This window comes from Lingula anatina, chromosome 6, assembly GCF_051362555.1.
Source record: "Lingula anatina isolate TDL-2025a chromosome 6, LinAna3.0, whole genome shotgun sequence".
Classification (NCBI taxonomy): domain Eukaryota; kingdom Metazoa; phylum Brachiopoda; class Lingulata; order Lingulida; family Lingulidae; genus Lingula; species Lingula anatina.
Genome location: NC_141772.1, coordinates 9,282,372 through 9,305,108, shown reverse-complemented (window position 1 = coordinate 9,305,108; position 22,737 = coordinate 9,282,372). Strand labels below are relative to the sequence as shown.

At 37.7% G+C, this 22,737-nt stretch overlaps 2 protein-coding genes across 4 annotated transcripts; one reads left to right on the top strand and one right to left on the bottom strand.

The window, feature by feature from the left end:
* Window positions 1-417: 417 nt before the first annotated feature.
* LOC106172553 (uncharacterized) lies at window positions 418-14,223 on the bottom strand. Of its 3 annotated transcripts, none has more exons than XM_087015447.1 (10): window positions 14,067-14,223; window positions 13,607-13,789; window positions 13,080-13,215; window positions 11,543-12,660; window positions 11,137-11,211; window positions 10,572-10,709; window positions 7,789-7,897; window positions 7,341-7,426; window positions 3,375-4,491; window positions 418-948 (listed from the first exon to the last, which is right to left on the bottom strand). In XM_087015447.1, exons 2-10 carry the CDS (start codon window positions 13,655-13,657, stop codon window positions 902-904), a joined length of 2,877 nt encoding a protein of 958 aa, XP_086871573.1. In that variant the 5' UTR covers window positions 13,658-13,789; window positions 14,067-14,223; the 3' UTR covers window positions 418-901. The 3 variants fall into 3 exon arrangements, with proteins under 3 accessions (XP_086871573.1, XP_086871575.1, XP_086871574.1); XM_087015449.1 differs by having other exon boundaries at window positions 13,607-13,837; window positions 14,067-14,206; XM_087015448.1 differs by having other exon boundaries at window positions 13,607-13,826; window positions 14,067-14,200.
* A 212-nt stretch (window positions 14,224-14,435) lies between these two features.
* On the top strand, window positions 14,436-19,543 carry LOC106172572 (NACHT, LRR and PYD domains-containing protein 3). The gene is made up of 3 exons (XM_087015450.1): window positions 14,436-15,007; window positions 16,090-16,810; window positions 17,596-19,543. The coding sequence occupies exons 2-3, from the start codon at window positions 16,111-16,113 to the stop codon at window positions 19,533-19,535; spliced, it is 2,640 nt and encodes an 879-aa protein (XP_086871576.1). The 5' UTR covers window positions 14,436-15,007; window positions 16,090-16,110; the 3' UTR covers window positions 19,536-19,543.
* Window positions 19,544-22,737: the final 3,194 nt, after the last annotated feature.

Sequence of the window (22,737 nt, the reverse complement as noted above, 5' to 3'; positions counted from 1 at the left end):
ACACGAGAGCTATCTCCCTAACTGGTACACTAGTCTCAGTTTACAAGATACCCTCCATCAGGGCATCAGGAATATATTCACACATTATGTCTCTGGCAGATTTTGCATGTGCCTGTACTGTGAGAAATTTTGCACAGAAATTCGGAAGCCAGATGCTCTCTGGTGTAGAGTAATGACAAGATAAGTTTTCTACGTTGCTGAGATTTTACATGGCATCCCCATGCACACACCAATTGATGCATGTTTCAAGAAAGTTCCAGTTCAAATGCTCATCATGCAAACGATCAACTTTGCAGTCTTATCTTTTCGGGCACATGAGCCTAACTACTTAATTTCAAAATATTTTCAATTCTCCAATATTTCTAATAGCCTAGACAGATTCCAAGAGAAGAAAAGAATCACGCTAACACCCTCAGGAACAAGTGTCAAATTGCACCATTTATTTTCAAACACGGGAGGAATTTATTAACACTCCTTCACCTTTTTCAATATCTTGCCTGCTGCTGACCATTTAACAGACGTTTATAGGAATAAGTGAGAAGTTCCGATAGCATTCGCACTAAAAAAACACCATTTAATTATAGGCACACCTTCAAAAGGTCATCCCCCTCAGGTCAAAGATCTATGGCACTTCATAACTACTGACGCAGGCACATAGAATGCTGGTCAATTATCCTATCACCGTGTAAAAAGATAGTAGCATCGTATTGTACTTCCTCTATTTGTGATACAGTTTCTGGAAACTGAAATGAAGGCGTCGATACTGCATGCTTTTCTCTCATTCTGTCAACATTTTCAATACAGGTTATTTCAGGATATGAAGAAGCGTTGGACAACAATTAATCTCTGTTTAACAGGAATGGCATCAACACGATGACACAGGATATGTCAGTCTGGAGAATCAGAAGTTGTCATCACCTAGCCCACACAACAATTCATCCAAGTTGTCTGAAAAGAAAAATAAAATGAAAACTGAAACAACATGGCATATCAAGTTTGTTACTTCATAAAGGCAGCCCATCCAATTTGTCTGAAAAGAGAATTATATTCTATGCCTCCTGAAAAGAAATGTGCTGGATATTGAAAACATCTTTTATCTATAGTGGATCACATTTATGAAAAAATCAACGCGGGTCAGATCCGATCAGGTAAATCTATGCTAAAACCTGAATGTAGTCAAGGGCTGAATTAAACTGGGTTATCAGCAGAGATGATATTACTCTTGATTACTTTCAATGGCATACAAAAACTGTCAAAACTGAATGCAATATCCGATTATTATTTTTTTTTTTAATTGGCATCAGTGTTTAGATTGTAAGAATCACAGTAAAGTATTGATTAAGCAGTGGAATGGCATAAGTCAGATCCCTGGCGTTGTAATCTTACATGCAATCACAGCACTGTAAGATTCCCAAACATTCCCACTTCAACATGAAAATCTTATCTCAAAATTGCACGCAATCTTCTGTATTTCAACAAAATTCCCTTTACACAAAGAGAATGTGACTGTAGAATGGTTACAAGCATAACCTTATTCAGCAATTGCATCATCAAGTGATGAGTTAAAAGCATTCCTGTGAGGAAGTAAAAGGATTTCTTTTTCCATTTTTTTTTCTACAATACCAGTCTGTATCAAAGGAGGTGGCAACAGACAAGCTGAAATTGTCGTTCTACCAGTCAGACAATAATAATAATAATTTGGAAAATGCAATTTGAACATACATTTGACCAAATGCAAGAAATTCGTTTCAGAAAAGTAAGACCGATATATGTATTTAAGGTCTCACTTTTCTGAAACAAATTTCTTGCAGTTGGTCAAATGTATGTTCAAATTGCATTTTCCAAATAGTATTTGAATCTTAATCCACATTAACATATACTTCAAACTAGGCTTATGAATAACTCTCATACTGAAACATACATTAACGTTGAGGTCCCAACCTGAGACCTTTCCCCAGGTAATGAATAGTCTTCAGTACCCCATAAGGTGACCAATCCATGCAGGTCATTTAACTAGTGAAAGGTCTCAGGTAGATTGTGCAACTTCGGTCAGCTGCTAAAGTAAGTTTCCGTATCTGATTATATCCGTATTCTTCATTCATATCTATTGGATGACTAAAAATATTCAGTCATAGGGAGCATTCAGATAGACACGTTGTAATAGTTGGAGTGGTCCAACTCTGAGAGGTCTCTCGCTTAATGCAACTGGGTTGACTGAATGACAAGCCTCCTGAAGTAGCTAGAGAATAATTCTATCTGGGTTAATTACCCTATAGCTGCTGGAAGAGGCATGTCAGACAAATATTAAGCTGATTCCACTAATGGCATTTAGCGAGAATCCTCTGTAGAGTTGGATTAACCCAACTAGTACAATAGAGTCTTTTCCACGAAATCGTGAGCATGCGCAGTTCGCGCCATTTTGTGCGGGACTGTTTCTCAGGGGGAAAGAGTAGAAGGGGCCTTCGGTACTTTTGTAGTATACCCCCCCCCCCTCACCCTGTAACTTTCTGTAACTTTCACTTTTCAAACAGTTTTTTACATTTTATTGTTTATCCATGTCAAAGCTGTTGAAATAAAATGCTTTTGTAATTACCTGTGGATTTTTTATTGGTGTTAATCACGTTTAATCCAGCCCATTGAAATACAAAGTTAGAATCTTCAATTTACACCCGCAGTCAATAACTTGCCGCATTTTCGTTGGCTAACCCTAAGGTAATTTTATGTGGACAAGTAGCTCATAATAATTTCACAGAGGAAATCCAAGTATACAATGTATCAATCCTATGTTCACATAAAATAAGGTAGAGTTAGCCAACGAAAACGCAGCAAGCTGCGGTTACATTGTAAATTTTCACATTGTATTTCGATGGGGTGGATTAAACGTGATTAAAACTAATAAAAAGACCACAGGTAATTACAAAAACATTTTATTTCAACAGCTTTGACATAGGTGCAAAAGACACTGTAAAAAAATGTTTGAAAAATGAAGGTTTCAGGAAGTTACAGGGTGGGGGGTATACTACAAAAGTACCGAATGTCCTATCTTTGCTGTCGATGAGGTATGTTTTTAGTTCTTTCATTGAAAAGTCATCAGGCACTTCTGCTAAATTTCTAATCCAACTGCTCCCATGAATGTGTTTTCGAAAAAAATCAGGTGTTAACATGTTACGAAACTTTGAAAATTCAGATTGAAATGAGCACTCCTCGATATGGCGTCCGTCGTGTACACTCCACACTTTCCCCCTGAAACTTCAAATCCCGCAAAATCTCGCGTTCCCACGGATAATTTAGCGGAAGTCACGTGACCGTGGAAAAGACTCTATTAGTCTACCTGAATGGGGTCATGTAAAAAAAATCTAATTAAATAGCCTCACCATCCTCCATCCATAAATCTTCGGCCGTCTTCTGTCCAACTGGTTTACCACAGGGCACTCCCACAACCTTGCTGGCAGCCATCTTGTTAGAAAACGAATCCCCTTTATTGCACGCAGTCTTTTGGCTCTGAACCAATGAAGGTGACAAGTTCTGACTGTCACTAAACACAGATTGGCCCTGAAGCGACCCAGGTGACAAGTTAGTTCCCCCAGGACTCCCTGTGCCTCCTGCGGTCTTTTTAAAGGTAAATTTCCCACCACTAGATGTCTTCAGTGTGGTCCCCTGCAAGGGCTGTCTTGGTCCAGGGGGAGTGTTCTGCGCAGGCAGCGCACTGGCCACCTGATTCATTTTGGCACCAAAACCAGGCAAGGATCTGTTCACTGGCATCGTCTCTGATTTATTTGTAGCAGAGGTCAAATTGGGATCAACTGATTGAAAAGTTCTGACAGTTTTAAACTGGCTGCCCTGCACATTTGATGGTGCAGGATTTTGTTTTTGTCCAACATGTGCTGATGCAATGGATGGCGCCTGGAGTGATGATAAGTTTGTGGTAGGAGATTGGATATTGCTAGTTGTTCCTGGAGTCAAAGACACTCTAGTCCTCCAGTTATTGCTCTGCCTTAGTCTGCTTTGCATGTTTGAAGATGGTGACTGCCTATTTAAGGCTGGCGAACCTTGACCAGTGGTTATCTGATGTGTTCTGGACAGTTGACCATTACTTTTTGACCAGTCATTAGTCTGCCTCTGTTGACCAAGTCCAATTCTAGTAACAGGTGCCCCTTGAGCAGGGTTACTCTGAGTAGATACCTGACCCACACCTCTTGGTGCTGCTCCATGTACCACCTTTCTCACACTAGGGACACTTAATCCTGACTGCACAATGTCCTTCAGACTCTGGTCACAGGCTACAGTAATCGGTTTGATCCTATTGCCACTTTCACCACCACTACCACCACCACCACCACCGGTGTCTGTTCCTTCCCCTGTCCCACCGCTGCCACCACCAATGTCTGTTCCTTCCCCTGTCCCACCGCTGCCGCCACTGTAGATCTTCACCAGGTTATTGGGGGTGATGTTTAAGTAGTGGTTCCTGGCTGAGGGGCTGAACACTCCCACCTGGAAGTGACAACAAAAATATAACAACTATTTTGTTTCTTCCCCTGTGAAAATTTGTTCATTTAATGCTCACTTTTGGTTCTCAATCTGTCCTAGATCATAATATTTTTCTCTTTTAATAACCAATGTTCTTAACCTGTTCTAGAACATTCTGAAGGACTTCCCCAAAAACAGTTCTCGAACTATTTCATTCATTACAGAAGAACATTAGACCTGTACAAAAAATACACCAAATGTTCTAGAATAGACTGAGAATTGTAAGTGAATGTTAAATGAGACAAATTTTTGCAGGGGTATTTAAAAAGCCAGTCTAGCTGTTTTTTTTCCCCACAAAATGAAGCATTGTTGAGAATGTTTTTTAAATCTACTGCACATATTGTAAAATAAGAAATCAAAGAAGAGCATTTCTTGAGCTTCTTGATAATCAAAAACATTGCTTCAATCAATATCAACTGATGAGTCAAAAAACATACTGACATGCTCCGATAAAAGAAAAGTGGAACACTGTTTCTGAATGTTCATTTTATACAACTGTTCCTGATACAAATGTGTCTAAAGAGTAAAGATAATAAACAGAACTCAGTGTAATAATTGTTTAACTTTGTGCAATCAGACTTTCAGTCACTCTCATAATAACCACTATCTGCCCTACATGTTGCTTTATATTGCTTGTAAGTCCACAACTGCTTATGTGATATTAGGTTCAGTAATGCCAAAGTCCTTAATCTAGTCACTTGGGAGAAATAACCCAAATCTCTGGGATGCACCATCCAATAAATACTGTTCAATGTTAATGTTTGAATACAGTGTATTCAAAGTGGTCAAAATGAATAGGATTTAACTACAGACACCCTTGCTCCTCCACAACCCTAAATATCCCCCTTATAAGCTGTGTACACATCAGCTTGATTGCAATTAAACGTTCATCAAAATCTATTCCAAATCCTATTATCTTAGCCAGCTAATACTGTTGTTGTTTATAGAATGCCATGTTTTACATATTGTTTACGAGTTATCAAATGATATTAGTCCCAGACCTTTAGAATTCCCATCCCAATTACCAAGACTTCTTATCAATATCTTATCTGTAGCGAGGGGGCAGAAGAAGCAAAGCGAACAACACTTCAGAATACAGAGGCAATTCCTTTTTTTTTTCCAAAAACCATTACATGTTTACAGAGTTTTTTTTTCTAGCACACTCTGTGGATGAGAACTTAGCAATCATTAGTCAACACAATAAGACAGCTCTCTGAACAGAAAGTGACAGCAGCTCTGGGAATGAAAAGAAAAATCCATTTAAGACCTTACTTAACCTCACCAAAGAAAACAAGGACTTAGGGAACCGACTTTGATTTCAAGTGTACTGTCTGGTTTGATCAGCTACAGTTAGGATAATAAGAACAATAATGAATTGTCAATGATTAAACGCAGATGTTCTAGCACTAATATATGGCAATGACTCTACCTTTTCAATGGGAAAATTGTGAATTTAACAGTACTTTTACAGTTCATAGTTTCTCATATATTCTTTAAATTAGAAAACTCCCCCTGACTGGTAGCCACAAAACTGAAAAGCCGGCTACCTTATAGTTAGTTCTATATTATACAGAAAAAGCACCACAGATGCTACACAGAAATATATTTTTATTATTCTAAAATAATGTATCTGAAAATTTAATAACTTTAATGCACTGTAAAGATCAAGTAATTACTGTAAATGCCACAAAACCATTTTCTTTTCTGCTTTTAAAACATCAATTTCAGACAAAAAGTGAAGATGCTATGACACTTTAAATGTTTAATTAGATCAACTTGGTTTCAGTTATGTATCCACTGACACAACAATAATATGTCTGGGGGATTTTGGAGATGTGATACTTTCATGGATCAGCAACTTCTCCACATTGAAAGACAATAATTCCCTTTTAAAGACTTCCCAAACTCCCACAGAGCATGTTATAAAAAATACCTTAAGCTGACATGTTTGATACCATCACCAATTTCTACCATTATCTGGAAACACATCTTGGTACAGAAAGGTTCCTGATCCATTTCTTCTTTTTTTTTTTTTTCTGTACGAAAACTGTGTCAGGAAATTATTTTTCACTTGCACTGTCTGACTCTCATCTTGAAGAATGACCCATGTCAAGATAGGTATAATGAAAAACAGACCGAAGAGACTGAAGATAGCAAAGTTTACAGCCTGTGACCCTAATACTGGCACTTTACCAAATGCTAAAGACAGCCATGGAGCACTGACCTCAGTACAATTAAAATCTGGCCAGTAAAACTATGTGAATTTGTGCAGTTATTGGCCACAGTTTTGGTTTGGATTCTAGATAATAAACCCTGGTATCCCCAAAGGCTAGTGGGATAAAAAGACTTTAACAAAGCCTGGAAACGCTGATCAAGCTGAGCTGTGAGAAATGTGAGCAGATACAGCAGTTTTGTGTGCCACCACACAATAGAAAACTATATTTTCCCTTTTATAAAATCTTCAATTTGGCTCTTAGACTGAGGCCCCAATAAGGAATTCATCTGGTATGCCAGAACCCTAGCCATAGATCAAGACAGCTTTAAACAGATAGCCAACTATGGCAAGTCAACTTTGCAACATTGGTATAAGAACATATTACTAATGACTATGAATGGTGTATATTTCTGAACTGCCACAAAATGATTGTCAGAATAATCTTTAAAATCCTTTTAACAACTTAGATTGCTTAAAATCTACAGCAGTCTTCACTATAAGTGGCTTTTGCTTTAAGACATATTTTGAAATAGGCCCTTTAAGGAAAGGGTGTCTGAAGCCTCAGTGTATGAAGATTGTAGTAGACGTGCTGTCTCACCTGTCGCAATACCAGCACAGAGCCCAGCTGGAGCCGAGTGCCGTATTCCTTCACCAGCTGTCTGTGCACTGTGCCCTGGATGGTGCCTGTGGTACAAGATTGTATGTTAACACTAGTGACACTGATTCCTATACTCTACAGGTATGTTTACACACAGACACACATAAATGGTGACTTCGTTCAGAAAAATACATTACCCAAACTACCACCCCACCCCCCCTTAAAAAAAATTATAATAATACATAAAAAATAACAGAAATAAAGAAATGAATAAATAAAAATGATTTCAAAAACTTGAATGCACTCAAATGCTGCGGCGCTGAGCAAAGTTAAGTACCATTCACCACTGTTACACAAACTTCACCGAAAGATCTCTTCTCATTAACAATAATAAGCAGTGTAACAATGAAAACAAATCATTTCTGAATATATTGTGTACTATTTTTACCAGAGGGGTCCCTAAGCTGTAGACTAGCCTCTGCCTCTCTTGCTTGTATAGACTCTATGACAGCACACACCACAGGCACTTTACCATCTGGTAACAGCTTCTGGCTGGCCTGAGACAATTAAGACAAACAATATATAAGACATATCTCACGAGGTTTCTTTACAATATTTAAAATTAGCCTCAAGACATAATTCTTACAAATTCAATTTTTTATGTGATTACGAGTAACCTTTGAGAGTTTACTTTTGGAAAATTTGAAATTAGAATAACAAAATGTTTTTTTTTAACCAAAATTATGAACAAGGCAGCAAAGCTGTCAAATGTACAGACAAAGAACAGAAAATAAAGATGCAAATAAGTGAAAAATTAAATTTTCACAAAAAACTGCCAGAGAAATTTACCAAACAGTATGCGTTGCCTATTGAAGCTGTATTTTAGTCCCATATTTCTTTCCTATAAGTTTGAGAACAGTAAGTGACATAATTTCCCTTAAATGGTCATCATAGGAGCAGTGCCCAAAATAGGGGTTTCTTCAAATTTTGATACAACATTAAATAATGTTTAACAGCATAATGACAATCAAATGTTATTAATAAAATATTAGTAACATGGACATTCAGAAAATGTGACAAGCAAAAGTCTTCAAGATCATGGAACTTTAAAGTCACACCTTGAAAATGCCAATATGTGAAAAATTAAATTTTCACAAAAAACTGTTTAACTGCCAAAAAAAAAAAAAAAAAAAAAAAAAAAAAAAAAAAAAAAAACCAAACCAAACCAAACAGCCTGCATTGCCTACTGAAGCTGTATTTTAGTCCCATGTTTCTTTCCTGTAAGTTTGAGAACAGTAAGTGACATGATTTTCCTTAAATGGTCATCATGGAAGCAGTGCCCAAAATAGGGGTTTCTTCAAATTTTGATGCAATATTACATAATGTTTAACAGCTTAATGACCATCAATTTTTAATTATAAAATATTTGTATCACAGATATTCAGAAAATGTGACTAGCAAAGGTCTTCAGGCCCATGGAACTTCAAAGTCACGCCTTGAAAATGCCAAAATGTAAACAAGACAGCACTGTTCTGAAATGGGTTTATTTCCATTTTTAACACTTTTTTAACATAAAACAATATAAACATTTTACTGCCATTTTTATATGACCAACTAAAAAAATTGATGAGATGGGAAAAGTATCAATAGAACAGTGTTAAATGTCCAATTTCCTCCATTCTGAGATTCTGAACATAGTGGATGATTGAATCTGACAAACTGCAATGATATGAGTTTATTTCCATTTTTGACACTTTATTACACAATACATGATAACAAGTTTACCATGTTTTTTACATAATCAACTAACAATGTTGTAAAGATGCAGGAAATATCAAACAAACACTTTTAGGCATCTTATTAGTTCAATAATGAGACTGTTAACATGCTTAAGAATTGAATCTGAGGAAATGTGAAAAAAACAGTATAACTTCTAAAATAATGGCCCGATTATGCTGATTTTCGAACTCAACCTGCGTTTTAGTAAGATTGACCACTCCTGTGAGTATAATTACAATTGGCCAATCCGTTTTTCTTATATTGTGTTATCAGTGTTGCATTTATATTGAAAATAGTGAAAAAACAGCATAAATTCCCTAAAAATAGCCCAATCATGCTGATTTTCGAACTTGACCTGCGTATTATGAATATTCATCAGTTCTGTAAGTTTCAAGTCAAAAGGTAAAATGGTTTTCCACTTATCGTGTTATCGGTGCTGCATATATGCTGAAAAAAGTGAAAAAACAGCATAAATTCCCTAAAAGTGACCCGATCATGCTGATTTTCGAACTTGACCTGCGTATTATGAATATTCATCAGTTCTGTAAGTTTCAAGTCAAAAGGTAAAATGGTTTTCCACTTATCGTGTTATCGGTGCTGCATATATGCTGAAAAAAGTGAAAAAACTGCATAAATTCCCTAAAAGTGACCCGATCATGCTGATTTTCGAACTTGACCTGCGTATTATGAATATTCATCAGTTCTGCAAGTTTCAAGTCAAAAGGTAAAATGGTTTTCCACTTATCGTGTTATCGGTAAAAGTGCACGGCGACGGCGACGGCGACGACAGCGACAACGGCGACGACAGACGCAGATGATGGCTATATGTACAGACACATCTGTGTCTGTACATAAAAACAGCATAAATTCCCTATAAGTGACCCGATCATGCTGATTTTCGAACTTGACCTGCGTATTATGAATATTCATTAGTTCTGTAAGTTTCAAGCCAAAAGAAAAAACAGTTTTCCACTTATCGTGTTATCGGTAAAAGTGCATGGCGACGGCGACGACGGCGACGACAGACGCAGATGATGGCTATATGTACAGACACATCTGTGTCTGTACATAAAAAGTTATAGCCATTTTACATAACAACCATTAAACCCCTTGTCCAATATGTGAAATTGCCTCTCATAAGCAGCTAAGAATACTAATTTGTGATTAGGTTTTTCCAGAACTGATATTAAACTCATATTAATGTGTGTTTCAAAAATGAGTAATAGTATAATAGAAATTTGCTCTGGAGTACTCCCCCCCAACCAAAAAAAAAAAAAAATAATAATAATAATAATAATAAATAAATAAATAAATAAATAAATAAATAAATAAATATAATTCAATTAATCACTTCACATTTGGAATTTGAGAAATTTTGCTATCAATAAGGATGTGTCTGTATAACCCCAGTTGCTGATTGAGGAAAAGCTTGCCTGAACTCAAACAACTTACTTTCCTGACAATATTTGCAAGACTATATTTTGCAGCAATGGCGGTGTAGTCAGCCTCGCCCACTTCAAGCAGCATAGCCCTCCAGGTGGCGCCACCAAACACTTCCTGTGAACTCTGGCTGCAGGGAAATAGGGGCGTCTGCAAAAGAGACAAGAACATAATCATACAGTGCATGGATTTTACAAGGGAAACAAAAACACTAATTTAAACACATATGACTGGTATGTCAGTCAAATATTTAATTTTACAATAGACTCTTGGCAGTAAAACTACCTGACATTAATCAAGATGCTCTGCTGATTAAGGGGGGAATGATTATAACTATCTCATCAGCCCATCAAGTCTTCTGTCTTAAGTCAAATACATATTTAAATGCTTCAAAATTTGAGCAAATGTCCACCCGTGTGTTAGTGTTTGTGTGTGTGAAGCATTTCTATTCAATACGTCAAACACTTGGAATCGTTCTCCATCTATAGGTGTTTTGAGAGATGCCAAAATAAAATGGAAATAATTTTGATTATAGCTGTTGATTTAAAGAAACAATAGTTGTAGCAGAGTTCATTACTTTGTTCTCCTTAGCAACCACAGTGGGCACATGCGGACTTGGAAGCCTGGTATCAGACAGACCTGCTTCCGTAGTCTGAAATAGAATAACCAAAAAACAATACTTATGCCAAATGCAAAAACAAATATGACCAACTTCATTTTTCTCTGCAGTTAGTGGTCTACTTACCAGTAGTTTCAAGACTAAAATGCTCAGACAAAAAAATTTATGGAACAAGTTGAGCAGCAAATATCAAATAATAAAATATGTAAGATTATCAATCCTAAAAAATTGTACCACTACTTTTAAAATGTTTTCAAAAATACTTTGCAAGAAAAATAAATAAATAAATAAATAAATAAATAAATAAATAAATAAATAAATAAATAAATAAAACGTGCACCCTAACTGACAAAGCTCTACTAACCAACTTTGGCAGAAGCCCAGCTGGGCCTGGAAACTTTCTCTTCTTTTTTGAAGATGCTTGCACTTCACCCCGCAGCGTATGGCCCTCTGATCCCAACTTTTTGATAGATGGCATTACTCTCTGTGGAGTGGACGGGTCACCAGATGTCTCCACTGTCTGCGGTCTAAGCATGCTGCTAGAGGGAGCAACTGTCTGTGGTCTCAAACCATTACCTGATGACTGAACTGTTGATGATTTATTATTACATGTGGGTGTCTCTAATGTTTGTGAACCCAGTGCATTTTTGAACGGCGGTTTAGTATCTGACTTACTGGTAGATGGTGTTACTGTCCGAGATCTTAACCCGCCAGAACAGTGCGGCACTGTCTGTGGTGATACGCCATTAAATGATGATGAATCCAAACTTTCTTTATTCGCAGACAATGATTCATGAATGGAATTTACCACTGTGTTCTTCCCTAAAGAATATCTGTTAGTTTCAGATGACGCTGAAAATTTACAGTCCTTACTGTCATCAGATTTAATACCACACAGAAAATTATCAGACTGCCTGTTTCCCAATTCACCAGCTGTTCTAACATTTTCAGAAACTTTCTTTTCTATAGAAGGCAGCACCGACTTCTTTCCACTGCAGCTGCCGCTTGGGTCATCTTCATTACCCAGAATACCACTCTTCTTCAAGTTCCTGTCACATGACCAGTCATCATCTGACCACTGGTCCAGGTCACATGACACTGCTATCTCCTCTGCTGTCAAGCTGTCTACAGAAAAGCCATGGGCTTCACTTGTGTTCCTATCTTTTGTATATTCTCCATGGGTTCCAGACCCTGTTAACTTTGCTGATCCATTGTGGTCAGTGCTTTCATCAAAGTCTGTAACTATGGAAGGCAATGGCATTCTTTCACTCAGTCCAGAGTTGGAAGGAACAGTCGCAGAGTTAGAACTAAAACTCTGTCGAATCCCTCTGGGAGATTTAAATGTGAACTTTTTCTTTGTGGTTGTGTTCATAGCTTGCAGCTGGTCAGTTTGAATTCTCTGGTCACTGGGAGCAGCCTCTAGTCCTGGACGGTGCTGACCCCTGGTGTGAGGTCCCTGGTCACATGATGTAGGGTCAGTTACTACAAAGAATCAAAGAACACTCAAGAGTTAATATTACATTTTGTTTTCGCATTTCTGAAATTATGCGATTCGCTATAGCGTGAGCCCAGCTTAATATATATATAGAGAATATCATCATTATTTCCATTATTTTTAAAAAAATAATTTGTCTATATTTTTCACAAAGGCCCATGCTATGTTGTCTAATTGCACATGCACTCAGACTACTAACAAAAGCACAGGAATGCCAGGGTAAAAGGAGCATGCAGATTACGAGAGGAGCTTAGACATTACAAAATTGAAAAATACTACAAATGATACAAATGATAACTATAAGATCAACAATTTTCAACACAACGCCAAGGAATGCACACCACACTCAGTATTTCTCTTTTATTTAAACCAACTGTGTATCAAATTATCATGATTTTCTTACTACCTCTTCCATTACTTTCTGTACATCTAGCTTTCTTTGGTCCGGAGTCATCGCCATCCTCATAGCCAAGCTCAAAACTACTTCTCTTTTTATTCTGCACAGCTGGTTTGGTTGTGCTGAAGGCAGCACTGAGGAAGTCCTTCAAAATATCGAGAACATATATCACAGTATACTAAGATAATGTTTTCTCTACAATATGTGGTGTATCATGTAAATGGTCATATTTAAAAATCAACTGAACTAATAAACACATTTATGATATCTGTTTAATAAAACTAGCTGATATCAGTTGTGAAAACAATTAGAGTAGTAAAATTCTAGTAAATATATATTCAACCATCACAGAGATGTGACTGCCTTTTAAAACAATTATCTCATCATTCTTTGTAAATAACTTTAATAAGTCAAATTGTTTTAGTAGCAAACAAATGACACACATTTCTGGCAGATAAAGTCAAGTCACAGAGTTCAAATTTATTTAATTTAACGTCACGTTTTAAACATTATGCCATGACATTTTACATATTTACCCCTTCCTCCAAGCTATAGTCCAAGTCATCTGTGTCATCCAACTGGAACATCGTGTACTGAACTGTTGGCAAACACAGATATGTACAACACACAGACTACAGTTGACAACCAGCTAGATGGGTGTTATAGTGTCAGACAGCTAAGACTTCATCATGGGTCGCTCGGTCACCTCCCAGTTCTTGCTGTAAGTGTTATCATGGGGACATTATCTTATGGGCACTAAAATGTAACTTAAAGAATATATTATAAACAAGTATACATGGATTTTAGTCAATCAAATAACTTATAAACTTGACGGTGTAAATTAATGTATTCCTCCATTGAATATTTGATTGTCATTCGCTAATTCTGTACAAGCATTTCTTGGTTCGTGAAGTGAATGCAAGAATTGCGGTTAGTTTTGAAATATCAAATGCCCTTTTAAAGTAATCGTGCATATAAGGAAGACTTGAAACTCACCATCAAATCTTCTGGATATCAGTATAGAGATACTCTAAGCTTCAGGAAGCCAGAAACATGATATTAACTGCAACCCTAGAAGGATTGTAAGTTTCTACTCTCTTGGAAATGGCGGCTGTTTACATCATACATATCGGAGAGTCTCGCGAGACTTGTGCTCCCTGCTCAGTTCGCATTACACGTATTAATCATGAATATCTGACCCGTTTTGACAAACCAACTTTTTTAATTCAAGGTCTGTGAGTTAGTAAAATATTGAACATATTATCCCCCTTTCTCTGTATGTCTTGTACCGGTACAAGTAGACCAATATATTTAGTAAGATCTCAGTTTGAATACAGGTAGGCACCCTTTTGGGTACTGTACATGTAGGCATGTAGGCCTACATGTAGCCAAGTAAGCGTACCAGTAATAGGCCTACATGTAGGACTACATGTACAGTGTACGTAGTAGAAAATAGGACACGAGTGTTTGTTCCGTTTGTTCAAACAGATATACATGTACGATAACGTTTATGTACTCGAAAAAAAAGTAAAATTCCGTTAGGCTGTGTCCTTGTACGTTGCATGCTGTATTTTATTTGATAATTTTATGCGTAGGCTACCTTCGGGGGCGTAGGCCTGTTAGTGCTACTTTTTACAGTAAAAAGTAAATAAGTAAACAAATAAAACAGAAAACGGCTGAGGAGATGAGTCAAATCTTATCAGCTTTATGCTGATCTACAACCGTCCGTCTGGGAGGCCTAGGCCTACTACAAAAAGCAGAGAAGCAGAGCTGGGTATCCAGTAGGCCGAGCATCTTCAGAATAGGCTATAGGGCCTATACATGTAGGGGCCTACACGTAGCCTACACGTTCATATGTAGCTACTGTAGCTACCAGGGGTAGCAACTGTGTATATTGTTGTCTTTATGAAAGAAGAGGCTTTACGCGAACATGAAACGTAAGTTATTTGAAATTTAATAGGCTACACTGAACATGTAGGGCCTAGAATATTTTGACAAAACTTTGAAGCTAGGCTAGCAACTAATTAATAGGCCTAGATGGAGTCCCCTTACAGGTAGTTAGTAGCCTACATGTTGGGGAGACCGGGCAAGTTGGACCCCGGGGCAAGTTGGTCCCTCGTCAATTTATGAATAAGTAGGCTACCTACGAAGTTAAAAAATTGGTCACATAGTTCTGTTAAGTTACCATATCCCCAGTGCCAAGAAAGCGTCGAACCTTAAAAAATAAACTTGAGAGGTGAGTCCAAATTTATGTTTTCTGCATCTAAAAGTCATCAAAATAATATCTATCATCATCATCATCCCGATCCTCCGTATATTAAAGATTGTCGGCACACTCCATGGACCAAACCTCTCCACTTCTTTCTACATAATGTAGGCCTATCTATCAACTGCCGTCGTGACCTCTGTTAAACTTTTTCTTGTCCGTTTTTGTATGTTGCCTGCCACGTTTTCTCTTTATTGGGACGTTTAGAAATGTTGATGTAAGCAACTCTGATTTTTCTAATCGCGGCTGAAAGTAGGCCTTACTTAATTTGTTGAGGAAATTTTAAAATAGACCTAAATTTGTAGCCTTGAAATAGTATAAATCAACATATTTGTAATAAAGGGAATGAAACTCAGGTTAAGTGTTTAAACTTTTGTCCAATTTTATGTTTTCTACCACCAAAACTAAGCCCTATAAATTCTTCTCGCTCGTTCTAAAACCGGTTTTGGTGCTTTAAATTATTCTCATTTGGCCCTACAAGATCAAATGGATGGTATATTAAAAGGCTCTAAACAGTTGCCCTCAACAAATTTTAAGTGATATTCAGTAAAATGTTGAGAGCGCTTGAACTGTGCCCAACAGCCTGTCAGAGAGGACGTGCACTTGCACTTTCATTTATGCATGCGCATATATGCACTAGCATAGATTATTGACTCGAATTGCCATATGCATAGAGAATTCCAATATTTTTATAAAATCTTCTGTTAATTGACCCTAAACGCATTTATGCCATAACGTTGCAAATCTTTTCAGGGAGAGAGTGACGTACGTATCATGGATTCATGTGGCGAAGAAAGAAGGCATTTTATTCTGATGTGTAGACTATTGCTGGACTGCGGGACCGAGGCAGTAAGAGAGGTTTTTGATAAAATTCACCCTCCAGTGACCCTCCCAGTGATACTCTTCAAATATAAATGCCATTTGTTGAGACTTCATACGAAGCGTGTATTAACAAAGCCCCAGTGGACAAAACTGTACCCGGCCACAAATACATTTGGACAGTCAAAGGACTTTAACATTACTCTTCTTTTTATTTTGTTGAGAAATGTGTGCAATCTTTCTCCGCCAGCCAACGGCTGGGACCAGCTCCCCAAGGCATTTGACACAGCAGTAGCTGACGACTTGGCAAGACTGAAGTGGTGCAGGAACCATTTGTACGCGCACGTGGAGAGCTCAAAACTTCCGGAGACTTCGTTCAACACTTACTTTCCAGTAATACAGCAGGCTATACTTCGCCTCGGCGGCCCGCACTGGCAAAGCAAGATCCTCTCTCTAGAGACAGATCCATTGACTGAAAATGAGGAGACATATCTTAATGTGATCCGAGATTGGTACAAGCAAGACCAGGAAGCCAAGATCATGTTGGAGAAGCTCCACCAGCAGGGAGAGAATCTGGCAATGACGGTCCAAAAACAATCAGAACAAATCTTAGAGCTCGCGACTAGAGTGGAGGAAATACTGGTGGTAGTGAAAGGTAAAACACTTTATTTTTTTACACCAACCTTTTGCCGTAAAATGATTATTATTATTCTACGTTTTTTCATAATTCCGTAATGTTGTAGATATACATTTACAGAATTTACTAATGTATTTACTACACCTGGAAATTTAAAAGAGATATAAAATTATTTTCATTTCAAAGTAAGCACATCAAGAAGAAACACATTTATTGAAAAACTGATATTTCGTGCTCAGGCTAGGGTTAATTTAAAGATCGAACTGAATTTTAAACAACAGCAGGGTTCAATTGCGTAACTAAAAATTAACTATCAAGCAGATAGCATATGCGCAATATATATGTTAGAGCTTAAATTGCATTCCCGGCTTTTAATTTTATCAACAGTCATGTCATTATACAAATGAACCCGTGTTTCAAGATTAGCATCTTTTTCAATGTGTCTACCTTTTCATCTTATGTCAGACGTATCATGCGGCCCCTTGCACAGCAAGTCTATTGTAGCCTAAAAACCGACCTTAATATCTTATCTTCAGTATCATATCATAAAACAAAAGGAAACTGGAAATCTAACACACCTTGTTGACTGGTGGGCTGGTGTGAAAAGAAGGTCGACAATACAACATTGATACACACAGAAATTTTTTAAGTATACGTAAAAATTAAGATGCAGGTTTAGTGTGTTTATATTGGCCTAAACGTAAAATAGTTCAGATTTATTACCTAGCTATTATGCTTTTTTCTGTTGGATAGCAGTTTTATTTTTTTTATATGCGGGTTGAAAATGTCTTGTTAATTTTCAGGACCTACAGATGCATCAAAATCACCCATCAATGGCCAACCCTATGAACCCAGTGCACACACGAGCACCTGTCCCCCTGTCCATACCAGTCGCCCTCTGTGGTGGGCCAAAGTAGCCGAAATCCTGAAGGATCTCTACCTGGATCTTTTTACAGATATTCAACCTCTTCCTTGGCTGGATGAGTTCAAGTTTCAGTTTTATGAAGTGTATACAGATTTAGAAATCAAGAGAAAATATAGTTCCGGTCCTTCTGGAGAGCGAGAAGAAGATCTCACTGTAACTAGTAATATGTTTGCTAAAGAAAGCTCTGGGAGGCAGCCTTGTCGTATAAGAGTGGAGGGGGAACCCGGTGTAGGGAAATCCTTGTATTGTCACAAAATTGCATATGATTGGGCGCGAGGTCTATACCCCCAGTTTGAACTAGTGTTCTTGTTAGAATGCAAAAATATGAGAAATTCTTTTGTCGAGACATGTTTTGATCAGTTACTTCCAGAAGACCTGTTGATGCAACTGGGCTACACGCAAACCATCGATTATAAGGAAGTGTTGGAAGAGCTAGCAAAGCATCAAGAACATGTTTTGTTTATTTTTGATGCTTATGATGAACTCCCCGAACACAAAAAGTCCGACACGCTCTATTTTGACGTCGACAAAATTGTGCATTCCAAATTATTGCGAAAAAGCACCGTCATGATTACATCTCGGCCGTATGAATGTATTGAAGATCTTAAGGCGTGTGACGCATTTTATACCATCAACGGGTTTTCAGAAACCAGCAGAGATGCCTATGTCTTAAAACACTTCCAAGACGACCGAAAATCTGGGCAAAAATTGCTGCAAGAATTGTCAGAACAACGAAATGTGTCTGAAATATCCTGCAACCCTTTGAATTTAGTTTTGCTTTGCTTGGTATGGTCAGTTCATCAAAGGTCTCTTCCTAATACAATCACCAGATTGTATTGGGAAATAATTGTTTACATTATTAAAAGATATTGTGAACGTAACAAAATAGAAATGACTGATGAAAACATCCCAGAACAAGTGTTACCTCATTTACGGAAACTTGGGAAATTAGCTTATGACGGTCTCTGTAATGATGACACGATGTCATTTTCAGTGACAGACATCCGTAGGGGTTACCACAATGTTCATTTTATTGAACTAGGGTTCATGAAGAAGAGAAGAAGCTATTTAAAAACGTTTGAATATACAACTTGCTCGTTTTTGCATCGCACTTTCCAAGAAGCACTCTGTGCATGGTATGTGTCATTACAGTCCGCCACAAATGACACTTTATTTGTTCGATGTGCCAGTGGTCCCTCCAACAGGCTTCTTAGCAGGTTTGTGGCAGGGTTCATGGGTGAAAAGAGCCAGCCATTGTTCAATGCACTTGCTCAGGCAGTGCAGACCATAGATGCGCCAATCGAGAGTGAAAAGTATATTCGAATTATCAGGGTAAAATTGGCCAAATCTGTTTATGAGAAATTAACGGGGAAGAAGAAAAGCGTTGAGTGGCTGAATTTCTTGCACACTGTCGATGTAGATAGGTTGTTTCAGTACATGGTGAAAGCTGGTATCTTACAGACTATTTTTGAATGTTTTTATGAATGCAACAGATGTAACTTTCTGGATTGTTTTTCTTGTGCGTTTTGGGAGGTGTTGCCTTTGCCCATAAATATGAGCTACGAGTTCGAGCAAGGCCTCCGAAAAGTCCTTGAGTATCAAGATAAGCACCCTCAGCAGGTTCCAAAAATAATTGAGGTAATCTGTGGCCAATCAGATGGTGTTTGTGATACCTTGTCTTATGCCTGTGTACAAAAGTCTTACTTTAAAAGAGTGAGACAAATTATTACAGGCTGCAGGTCCGTGGAAACACTTGAGCTTGGGTTATCAGGTGCCAAGGTTGTTGATGGTCTTGCCGCAAAAGCTAAGTTTGTCTAGACTTGACGATACGGTTGGAATGGGTGACGAGTGCAGCACTCCACCTTTCGACTATTGCATTTTAGGCCCCGTGTTTAACACCCTCTCGAACAATCAGTCCACAGTGAGGGCGCTTGAATTAAAGGGTCATTTTAAGCAGGTCACCTTAGAATGTTTAAAGAATGCAAAGAAAATTGAGACGCTTTCCATCAGTTTCAACGGAGAAGACACAGAAGAGAAAAAGCTTTTCTGTTCATGTTTGCCATGGCCTTATAAGATGGAACGAGTCCGTAGGGATTTTATGCCAGAGCTGTGTTCGTTTATGTTGGAGACAGAGGCAATTAAGAGTTTGGATGTCACCTTTAGAAACTGTACGGTAGATCTCAGAGAGTTCTGCCGGTTATGCAAAACCAAGGAAACTTTAGATTATCTTAGCATGAATTTTGACAAAGACATAACTGTGACTGAGGGTTCTTGGCAAGAGCTTTCAGCTTTATTGCTATCGCCAGAAAGTCATCTGTTGGGTTTTAAACTCGATTTAGGAAGGCAATGTTTAGATGAATCTCATGTGCCTTTTTTACTGCTGCCATTACAGCACCCACCTCTCTTTCGACAAGTTGAGCTCTATGGCATTGAGGGTTTTGGTCATAATGCTACGCCCGTGCTTTCGGCCATAAAGGTACTTGTTGAACAAAACAGGGATCTACAGTCACTTGTTGTGGGGTTTGGAGGGAAAAACGGAGAAAGTGATGAAGAAATCCCCGATAGCATCACGAATGCTATTGTGGAAACTCTTGCAGCTATCAGTGAGTCTCATCGCCTGAACAGGTTTGAAATGATTGGCTGGGAAAACATTCCAGGTTTAAGAAATAGGATTAAAACGCTCTTTTTAGCAGTAAGCGACCTTATCAAAAACAGTAAAAGCATCCAAATATTATCGATAGCTTTCCTTGGTCGAAGTCGAGGCATAATTTATGGTTCACCAGATGTCACCTCAAAAAACAGAGAAGAAAATGGCATTTGCCATGCCCTTGAGGCTGTTGCCCAGCGCAATAGAACTTTAGTTTCCCTGGAGTTTTCTGGATGGGATGTAATATACGGTGGTGGAACCACAGATTTTGTGTCTGATTTGACAGACATAATAAAACAAAATCGGGTTCTGAGAGAGATCTCTGTCCATTTTTTACAAAAAGAGAGCGTGTTATTTCATGAAGCTTCAGCAAAAGCACTGCTTGCAGCTCTACCTAAGGACGATGCCTTAGAGTCTTTTGTGTTGGACGGGCTGGTAGTCTCACCCAAAGTTTTGGTATTGTTCAAGGAATTCCAAAGACCCAAAACACTGAAGAGGGCTGAATTCAAATTGATTGCCGAATCCAGTGACTATTCTACATTTGATGAAGCTGCAGAAAGTTTGTCAGATTCGGTCATTCAGATGTTTCTTTAAGTAAAATTGTGTGTTACTTTACTGTTTGGTAATATTTCATGAAAATGTGTAAAGTTCAGTTACCCCAGACTTAGGACTCTAAAGTACATATTGCAAAGGGGTGTTGATGTACATAATTATATTGTCTTTGTTGATACTAGTACATTTGGTACAATGACTATATTCTAACATTGTTGACAAATGCACAAAACTGAGATCTATAATACTATATAAATTATTGAAATACATATATAACAGACTGATGTGAATATCAAAGATATTTTTATAAATATATTTGCACTTATTACTTTATGCTTAAAGCATTTTTTTACATTATACCTGTACAATAGCATGTTGACTTTGTGGCTGCCCCAATATTTCTGATCTCCCCTTGCTGCTTTTTCTAATGTAGTAGGCAACTTTTTTTGAAGGGACTTCATCATTTGCGTCCCTGAGATAGTTAGCTTACGTTTTATGATTTTATAACTAATAATATGAGTTCCAATTAAAGGTGTTCAGATTTTTGAAGAAATAAACATTTAAGCACCGATTTTTTTGTTTGCTTTCTTGAAAGAATGAATAAAAACAGTGCTATGGTCATTTTGTTTCGCGGATAAAATTTATACATTTATAAAGATAAAACTTTGACCAGATACTGAGATAATACATGCTGTTATATCCTTAATTCACGGTCTAATTGTTATTAGAAATAAGAAGACATAATTAAGACACGAATCTCTTAAATGAAGTAATTGACACAAGTCCGCCTCAGAGAGGAATTTGTGTACAGTGCAGTACGTGTTTCTTTCATAGTTGAAAGTTAAAAAAAACGATACTTGTAAGGCGCATGGCACGTATTTAACTGCATCTGTACAATTTAATATATAGGCCTACTACGTGTACATAGAGGCACGACACGATCGACCTGACCTTATGCTCTAAATGCATCTATATGAAGCTGTATAATCAGTGATCAAAATTTGTATTGTGCGATCATTTCTAAGCTTTATTAACATGTGCATCTTTAGCTGCATAATCAGTGAATAAAATTTGTCGTATTGTGCCATCATTTTAAAGCTTTATAACCATGTGCATTTTTAGAAAGTAAAACAACTTCGCTATTTCCAAACCCCTACCCCCACTCTCATAACGAGGCTACACCGTCGTGTCTCATGACGGTTCAAACATGCCCACGCAATTCAGGCTAGCTACATGGTATAGGGCCTAGATCTATGCATGCACTGTACATCTACTCTTTTAACACTGTACATGTGGGACCAGCAGCCAAAATACTACTCCAAACTATACAAGTTGTATATAGGCCTATATGCATACAGTGCTATACATCTGCATATCGGGTCTGTATCGGTAGGCTAGTGTATGCGTTTCTACATGTATATTATCCCCCCCACCCCTTAACCTAAAAGAAGTGAGCATAACTGTGTCATCATGCAGGCACCTGCTGTCACAGATCAATATTTGCAACCCAACATGTATATTTGTCTACCCTATTAAACGTCCACATTCTACTACAGTAAAATATTGTGCCACGTGTGGATAAATTGGACCACAAATAATGAAACATAAGTGCTGCTTCGTGCTGAAATTAATATCATAAATTTATTTAAAGCTTATTATCAGTGAAATCAACCTTCGCATTCAACATGGCAAACTTGCTTAAATAATGATGACTAGGCCTGATACTCAGCATGTGAAGGCCTAGCTCACCTATTAGGAGGAGACATTGATTTTTTTCTTATAGAATATTAACTGAATGCGATATATTGTCTCTGAATCGTC